Genomic DNA, 10000 nt, shown 5'->3' on the forward strand with positions numbered 1-10000 from the left:
TTTAGCACTGACGAAAATAGGGCCCTTTCTTATCTTGCCCCTTATCCCTAAACTTATTTCCTATGTTCTACAATTTCAAACATTTTAACTCATGTATTGCGGCTAACTGTTAGCATAATACCCAGTTCCAGGTTCCACCATACGCGTTCACTTTAAAAGACGGAGTTTTCCCGCCCCCCCACACACACTCGCTACGCACACTCGAGTATCATTGGAACAAGCACACACTGTTTACCTTTCGTCAGAAGCTTTTACATGGCGGGAGCGTCACGGTACAAAGGCACAAATTAAATTAGAAAATTTGGATGGCAGAAGATCCACCAAGGACAGCGCTCCTGGAGTCCGACTTATGGAGGTTTGAAAATCCTCCTATCAACTGCTTTACACCATGATTATATTTCCAATCCCATAGCTGGAGTGGTGGGGCCTTGCCATAGGAACCGGACCAATGTTAAATGCTGCGGTGGGACTCAACCATTATATAGACGGAGTATACGTTGGTGTACGTATATATATATGGACCTGGGATATGACGCCCCCCCTAGCGTCCGGGTAGGTATATATATACAGACATGGGAAAGAAAGAATTAAAATAGTTCAACTAGACAATCTTACATCGACGTGTTGTAAGCTTGTAGAGCAGCTATTTGAAACTATCTGTTTTAAAATAGTAAAACATGGCAAATATGTTTAGGGATAAGGGTTTTCGGGTAAGGGGTGGCGCAAGATATAGCTGTAAAAGCGAGTTAAAGTATAGTAGAGTTGTCAGTTACAATGGCCGTGGAGCTCTCCGTGGTGCTGAAACGACAACCACAGCCACTGCTGGCAATGTTCAGCTCTTTGTCTCTCCTGGGCCTACTGGTCGTTCACATGGCCGTGATTGACTGCCCACTGTGTTCCCCATGCCTGTGATCAATTGCATGGCTCCTATTTAAATCTGTCAGTGCCAAGGACTACGATTATTCACCAATGAGAAGCACTGAATGAGAGCGGCGACGTGGAATTACCCATAGGGTTGGTGTGTACACCTTTTCAAGCAAAGCGTTCCACTGCTATATATTTTAACTGACAAATGTGCACCCTCCTATATAATTTCATGCCCACTCTCCAATCATCCCATGTACGGTATTTACATTTAACTATACACACGGTGGCCAAAGCCCATCCATCTTTGCATTCCGTTAACCCATTTTGAGCGGGAACCCCTTTTGGTGGTTACATACATTATGTTATAATTTAGCTATTGAAAAATAGCAGATCTACAAGCTCATAGCGCGCCACCGAGTGGTGCGCTATGAACTTGTAGGTCTGCTATTTTAGAAAAATCGTTAAAATGTGCCTCAAATCTTTCAGAAAATTGTCATGATTTAGAAAACTTTTTTTTTTTTTTTTCTCGACGTCAGGCCTGAATGGGTTAATGGCGTGGTGTCACAGACTGACGGGAACCTTGAATTGCCTGGAGAGCAGCTGTCCATACATTACAATAGACCCAAGGAAACATCTGTCAGAGGCTGTGAGCGGGTCGCAGACTCTTGGCATGCCCTGTGGTTATGCTCCTCCATTCTTTTAATGACACCATTTTTGGCACGTTGTAATAATCTATTTCCATAAAAAGCTTGGGACCTCTCATTCACCTTTTAAGTAGCCGGATATAAACATTCAATATTTACAGCAGGTCAGTAAGTACTTTCCCGTTTTGAAGACAGTAAACAGCTATGCCTGCCCTCACATTACAAGCATTTCCCAGCTGACTGGCACAAAGTGAAACATATTAACCCATTCTGGGCGGGAACCCCTTTTGGTGTTTTAAACATTATGTTATAATTTAGCTATTGAAAAATAGCAGATCTACAAGCTCGTAGCGCGCCACCGAGTGGCGCGCTACGAGCTTGTAGCTCTGCTATTTTTGAAAAATCGTGAAAATATTTATTTCAGAAAACTGGAGGATTTAGAATATTTTTTTTTAAATTTCGAGTTCAGGCCTAAATGTGCTAATTAGGTATAAGGAGGGACTAATGGCTAGAATAGACTATTAATTCTATATGTGAGAGTATGAAAAGCAGGTCTCCTTCAATAGATCCAAGGCATGCTGTAGCTTTGAGAGAGAGAGAGAGAGAGAGAGAGAGAGAGAGAGAGAGAGAGAGAGAGAGAGAGAACGAACATTGAATTACACTGATGGGTTAACTATGGGTTGCCCGTGGTGTTAAATCACAGTTCTAGGTGTGGTACAAACATGTACATACTAGTACAGTAGGCTAATCTAAAACATATACATGTATTGGATACATCCGCATAGGCCGCATCCGGCCCGCAGGCTGCCAGTTTGACACCCCTGCGTAAATCAAGAGCCAAGATCGATGTGTTCTCTAATTGCCTCTTATTTCCTGCCTCGGCATGACCCCTGAGCCCATTAGCTGCTCCGCCGTCTTCCCCAAAACGCTACAGCACATCAGCAGCCTATCAGTGACAGCTTAACCCATTCTGGGCGGGAACCCCTTTTGGTGTTAGCATTATGTTATGCTTTAGCTATTGAAAAATAGCAGATCTACAAGCTCATAGCGCGCCACCGAGTGGCGCGCTACGAGCTTGTAGGTCTGCTATTTTTGAAAAATCGTTAAAATGTGGCACAAATCATTGAATATATATTTCAGAGCGAACATTTTTAACTAAAATATTTGCTTCTGGGGGGTCCAATAGAGATAATTCTGGGGGGGTCCTTGACATGAAAAAGGTTGAGCACCACTGACATAGAAACATGGGATTTTCAGAAAAACGTTAGGATTTAGAAGCCCTTTTTTTTAATCGACCTCAGTCCAAAATGGGTTAAGGGAGTGGGGCTGCATGTAATTTTGCACTGGGATGATGTAAGTCTGATTGTGCCAATCCGCCAGCACACTCAAACTGATTATTTTGTTGGTGAGATATCAGTGGCGATTGTTCAGCCCCAGTGCCGTAAGAGCAGTGATAACTCAACCTGTACACGCATGTGTGCCTAATGAAGTGTCCACTCCTTGCACTTTGGGGTATCATTCTGATGGATACGTGTTTATCGGGAACAGGAGGAAAGCTGTTCGGAATGAGCTGCGTCTCATTTGTCTTGTAGCACTGTGCACGCTATGAAATTAGACGCCACATCATTTGTTCTTGTCCCATGTTTCAGGGGGGAGAAAATCAAATGGATTGCCTTATGTAAAGCCATGTAGACCAGTCGTCCATTCTAAGTCACATGAACCCACTCTAAGTAACATTAACAGTCTTACTGCATAACCCGCGTTCCCCACTATTTAATCCAATATTCTACGCTGCCGAGATGGTTTTAAGTATTTGCAGCTTTCAACCACGAAAATCCTTTGGTTTGTTGTTGATCAGAAGCACCAGCGGCCATGACAATGCGAAACGAAACCACCATGCACAGCATGGTGTAGTCTAAACAAACGGCCCGTTCACATGCATTGGGCTCAATTTCCCAGAAGCCCCAGCAGCCCAGAGGATGACTTGATTTCCGGTTTCGTCGTCATAACGCGACGGCCTCGTCACCAGGTCCGGGACAAATCCGCTGTTTCTTTTTAATTCTTTTAAAACGGCGAATTAAACGCATTAAACAAATAGCGGGTTTAGCGTATTACGCGCGGTGGAACCCTGGATTAAACAATTTAAAGACCTGAAAGTGTTAACCCACTAAGAGAAACCAATTCTAAAAATGTCTTCTAAATCCTAACTGTTTTCTTAAAAAAACGTATGTTGCTATATCAGTGGTTCTCAAACCTTTTCATATCAGGGATCCCCAACATTATTTTGTATTTGGCCGCCGACCCCCATCTGAAAATTATTTGTTCCAGCGAAAGATTTCAGTTAAAATGTTTCGGTTTAAAAGTAGGGTAAGTGATATTGTTTTGGTTAAAATAAATAGATAAATGTTACAAGTTTAAATCACTATATTCTTATAGTAATCATTGCTACAGTGTGTTTGTTCACAAACGGGGGTCTCCCTGTCTCTCCAGCTCTTTAATAAACAGAAAATACAGGTTCCAGGTAGGTGACAAAAAACATCAGGAGAGAGTAGCCATTGATCAGCTTACTTTTTCCAGTGTTCCACTTTCAATTGTGTCTGCTGTCCTTCTTAGATGTAAACATTTAATAACATCCTTTTTATAAAAGTATCTCTGTAACTCTTCCTCGAGTGAGTTAATGTTAGTACTGGTCCCTCAGTTTAATGTTTGCTTGCAGGTGTCTCACCAGATGGCTATCTGGTATGGGGTCGTATTTTCTTGTGGTATGTTGTTGTCTCAGCTGTAGGGAATGTGGGGACTATATAAGGAACACCTCTGTGAGTCATGTGAGTTTGGCTACTTTACTCGAGTAAAAACGCTCATACTGTTAAGTCTGAATTCTCGTCTTGCCTCATTTGCGTATTGTTTTCCTGAGCATGTAACAGATTCTGCAGATTCCCATGACACTGCTCATTTATTTGTCATCACTTACAATTCCACTTTAATTTGTATCCTGACTGCGTGCTCTATCGTGATTGGATGAAATTGGTATCCCGACTTGAAAATGAACTGGACAGACAAGGAGACTCCTGGTTGCTGAACAAACACTCTATAGCAATGGGTAATATCACAATATAGAGCTTTTTAACACAATCATTCCCGGGATTCCTTCAAAATAGGAGCTCTGGTTTGCCGGAAAGACATAGCCGCTTTTACTCTGAGCCCCTTTTACTCTGGAATGTGTTAACACTTATTTTAAGATTCACAATTTTTCAAAAAAATAGCTGATCTACAAGATCACAGCGACACACTATGAGCTTATATATCTGCTAATTTTGAATAGCCAAGGGTATAGAATAATGTTTTTTTTTAGATACAATTTAAAATGACTGGTTAGGAGAGGGGATGATATTGTGATGTCACTAATGTGGTCTATTTCAATTGGGCTTTTTGACTCAAAGGCTTTCAGCTTTCAGAAAGAAACCAAAAATACACAGGGAACACATATTTCATTATTCTCACCACACCTGGGGGTCTATTAGAGCAATGTTAACTCCATAGACACATACAAAACACCTGGGGGTCTATTAGAGCAATGTTAACTCCATAGACACATACAAAACACCTGGGGGTCTATTAGAGCAATGTTAACTCCATAGACACATACAAAACACCTGGGGGTCTAATTAGAGCAATGTTAACTCCATAGACACATACAAAACACCTGGGGGTCTATTAGAGCAATGTTAACTCCATAGACACATACAAAACACCTGGGGGTCTATTAGAGTAATGTTAACTCCATAGACACATACAAAACACCTGGGGTTCTATTAGAGCAATGTTAACTCCATAGACACATACAAAACACCTGGGGGTCTATTAGAGCAATGTTAACTCCATAGACACATACAAAACACCTGGGGGTCTATTAGAGCAATGTTAACTCCATAGACACATACAAAACACCTGGGGGTCTAATTAGAGCAATGTTAACTCCATAGACACATACAAAACAGAAATCGCGGCACTTCATTATTAATTGGTTAAGGCAGCAAAATTTCACCAGCTCACACAGTTAACACCTTCTTTACATCCAGACCTTTTTCACCAGCAGGCCACACTGATCTGCTAGTTCCTACAATTCCCATGGGCCCTTGCTTCGACCTGACCTCTGAACCCTTCTCCCCCTCCTAGGACTGTCTGTACTCCAGAAGGTTCTGGACACAGCAGCCGAGAGGAACTGGCTGGTGACCTCGGTCAACGTGGAGACGATGACGGAGGCCTCCTTCCAGAAGGTGTTCCAGGACCTGGACAAGAGGAAGGAGGGACAGATCATCATCGACTGTGAGACAGAGAGGCTCACCGGCATCCTCAAAAAGGTCAAGAAAAGCTTCCCCGCTGTCTGCTGTTGCCATGGGGTGCTATTCTTACTCGCATAATGTGCCACTCCAGCCATGCATTTATACCTCCCGCTTCGAATGTTATCACGTTATCAACCGATAATCACCAGTAGGTTACTTATCACTCGAATGCAATGGAGCCAGCAGGCTCGCCTGGAGCCGACTGGCTCATCATGAAACTGACTTAGGTGGTCCTTTCAAACGGGAAGCGATTTAACGTGCCTATAGTTCATTTTCAATGAGACCTGCGTTTTTTTTCCTATTCGCGCAGGGAAGTCGAAGGGCGACAACGCAAGCGTATTTACGTGAGCACGGCCCCGTGGGTTTGTTGCGTGCGTGCTCGTTACGTGCACACGCCCGCGACTCACCAGACCTGGATTCTGTTTAGCTTTCTTTTTTTTTTTTACGCTTGCGTCGTCGCGCCGCCCCCTTGAGCAGACCTGGAGGAGACCTGTCGTTGATCCAGGCGACAACGTCTGCGTTCATCGCTGCCACGTTTGAAAGGACCTTAAGACCGATATGAGTTTAGGATTAGGGTTAGATTTAGGGTTAGTAATAGTCGGACAACGCGACCAACGTTGGACGTTTCCGCATTTCCTAATAGCCAGTCAACTCCAGGCGAGCCTGCTGGCTCAATTGCATTCGAGTGACAAGTAACCTACTGGTGATTATCGGTTGACGTTCATTCTAATCCGCTATTTATACTGTAGAATTAACGGCTGTGTTCAGCTGGTCTGTGAATTTTAACTTCGACAGCGCATTATTTTAGAAGTCAATCCATTGTAGGAAAAAGCTTTCGCACACCTAGAAATCAGGCGTATGCACAGGTGCATAGGCCAGTGGACATCAATGAAAGGGATGAAAATACACCCGCACACTGTACATCTGCTCGGTACATGAGTATTTTCTTTTAATAAGGCAACGTTTCGGTCCCTCTGGACCTTCTTCAGGCATGGCAGAAGTCAATCCATAACATACGGTACCCTACCGTGAAGCCTTTATTGTTTAAATCGCATTTATTATTTTCCAGACATGACATCACACCTCTAGCCAAAATTGGAGAAAAAAAGCACATTTATTCTTCCACAAAGGCACAGTGCCAGGTTTTTGCAGGTGCTTATCAGATGAACAAAGGAGGAAGGATAGAAAAGCGGGGGAAACAAGGATAAAAAAAGAGAAAGCAGTGGGTCGGCCAAGCTGTGTTTAGTCTCCTGGAGCATCAAAGGACAGGAGAGATGAATAACATGGAGCTGACATTCAGAGAAGGCCTTTCGCCAGTGACGGGATCTGCAGCACTTACTCACCACTGTACTGCCATAGGATCCTGGCACGCGCGCACACACGCACACGCACACACGCACACACACACACACACGATGGAACTGGTTCGTGCTGGTTCATACCCGCACATACACAAGAGCAATTGTATCATCATCAATGTACGTATTACTATACGACACACATGAATCATCACATGTGCCTATAGGCACCACGCATACTGTACACACACACGCATACTGTACACACAAATTCACCCACATACAGTGTATTTATATATATATATATATGTATATATATATATATATATATATATATATATATATATATATATACACACACATACATACACACACACACACACACACACACACACACACACATGCAGACATGTGCATGCAGGCACAGGGCGAGTGTTATTGATGGCCTGGTGTGCACAGTTAAGGTTATTGCATCAGTTCCCACCAGTTTACAGGAGCTGAGCCTGAGAAGTTCTGCTTTCAGACAGCAACCATCCATCACACACATCTGCTCCCTCCCTGCATAGCTGCGCGTGCACACACACACACACACACACACACACACACACACACACACACACACACACACACACACACACACACACACACACACACACGGCATGCACACAAGCAGACAGACAGACACACCGTCACACACGTGTGTGCACTTGTCTGTCTGTCTGTCTGTGTCTGCAGCTAATCTCGGAACAAACACTAATTCGATTAGCACCAAATTTCTTGTGCATGCTACCAGTATGGTATGTATGAATATGTTGTGCTCTCCATAGCTCATACAGTATCTCATATATACTGTAACTAGTCTTCTAGCCATCAAATAGAATTACTGTACACCTAATCTAAGGCAGGGGTTCGTTTTTGGCTGGGGACCCCCGGACATGCTTTGGCCATGTCTCGCGAACCCCACCCCCAATACAAACTGACTGCAAAAATGACCTTAATAATAGAGAACATATATCATAAATGAACACTGAAACCAGATATAATCATTAAGGAAAGTTTATGCATGCACTATGTGTACTATGTAAACTCTTCATTTCCATTTCCCAGCCATTCAGTTGCAGAAAATATATAAAAATAATTTGGGGACCCCCAACATAATTTGGCGACCCCTTGAGGGGTCGCGACCCACGGGTTTAGAACCCTGATCTGAGGTCCCGTCAAAGACACAGATTTTTACAAAATCGTTTTGCATCAATTTTCCGATCATGGTACTTCATTTCATCATGAGGCATTATGTCACTAAAGATGAATCGTACAGGTGCCCTATTTGGTTTCTGCCGAAAAGCTACACGTTTGCACGTATTGTACTTTGTTACTTTAGTTTACACCCACTGCTTAAAGGAGCATTCAGTGATTTGGGTGATTTGGAAAAAAAACCAGTCCACCCGGTAACAAGATGTGCACATGCACACGCTCTACAGTGGGGGAAGTACAACAGACCAACAGCACGCGCACCAATGCCAGCCACACTCGATCGTGATGGAGGAAGGCACCTCTCATCCTGATTGGATGAAAGCTTTGCCACCCAAAACCCAAACCGAAACTAGGGTTTTTTGACCCCAGGGGCTCACTGGGGACAGGGAGGAACTCCTTATATGGTCAGCACACTTTATAGTAGGGAGGATTATCCAAAAAATAAGAAAAAATAAGTGATAGTTGAATTAAGTGAAATCACTGAATGTACCTTTAATGTAGCCCCACCTCCTCTGCCCTCCATCGTTCATACGGTACTGGAACACTGATCTTCTTTCAGATAACGCCACTGACAGCATCCTGAGGGCATCTGTTCTACTCTCTCCTTAGATTCAGAGCATCCACGGAATACACAAGTAGTATGCTATGGTCCTGGGTTCTTTACTTATCTGATCTAAATTCAGTCTGGACAACTCAAGAATAGATGTAATATATATTTATTGAATACAAATGAGCAATATACATTTATTTTGATTTGGTCGATGAATTGGATCTGCTTTTAGGTACAGAGATCAAGCGCATCAGTCCCAACCATAGGGACTCCGAATCCCCCCCGTACCCAAACAGAAGATCCAAAACCACAGGTGGTAGCTGGGGTGGAGGAGGGTGAGCAGCAAACGTTTAAGCAGGCAGCAGCGCAGCAGTATCAGTGTGTGCAGCAGCAAGTGAGCAAGCAGATTGTGGGCAGTGCAAACTTCCAGTTTAACAGTTTACTTGCCGCTAATTTGTTAGCGTTTGATCCAGTGTTCCCCCGCTGCATAATACGACATTCCCGCTATTTGTTTTATGTGTCTAAATCGCCCTATTTGCGGAGCAGGGGGAGAGAGCAGGGGGAGAGAGCTTCATGTTATGATCTCAAACCGGAAATCGACACATTCGCTGGGCTGCTAGGGCTTCTGGGAAATTGAGTCCAATGCAAGTGAACGGAAGACACGGCCTCATGGAATGTGGTTTTATGCACCCGGCTTGTGGCGTAACACAAGATGGCGATTGGTGCGATTGATCGCAAGACACCAGGGAACCTATTTTAAGCGGATTTTCGCCGATCAAAAGCCCAGATACTTCAGCGGAACATACTGCACCTAAAGGACCACTTTTGAACATATCTTCATATAATTGCTCCTCACTAATGATTATGATAAAATATCACCATTTTTGCAACTCAGTCTGTTTCTCATATAGGAGGGGGTTGTGGGCCGTTCAGAAACCTGTCCACCAGTGACATCATCGATGGGGAATCCAAGTTAATAGGAACTCAAGGCTTTCTATTCCTGAAAAGTTGCAATGCGGATGTGGAAGCCATCATTCTCACGAT

The 10000-nt window shown here is 43.5% G+C and overlaps 1 protein-coding gene across 1 annotated transcript in view; it reads left to right on the forward strand.

Moving 5' to 3' along the window:
• The window catches only part of LOC306923767 (glutamate receptor 1-like), a gene marked incomplete at both ends in the record, with an annotated part of 128799 nt that overhangs the window by 47513 nt on the left and 71286 nt on the right, over positions 1-10000 (forward strand). Inside the window, one exon of the mRNA XM_079502060.1 lies at positions 5688-5872. Coding sequence (XP_079358186.1) covers positions 5688-5872 — 185 coding nt within the window. The remainder of the gene's footprint in view (positions 1-5687; positions 5873-10000) is intronic.

The sequence above is a fragment of the Electrona antarctica genome (genome assembly GCF_951216825.1).
Source record: "Electrona antarctica genome assembly, chromosome: 1".
In the NCBI taxonomy this organism is placed as follows: domain Eukaryota; kingdom Metazoa; phylum Chordata; class Actinopteri; order Myctophiformes; family Myctophidae; genus Electrona; species Electrona antarctica.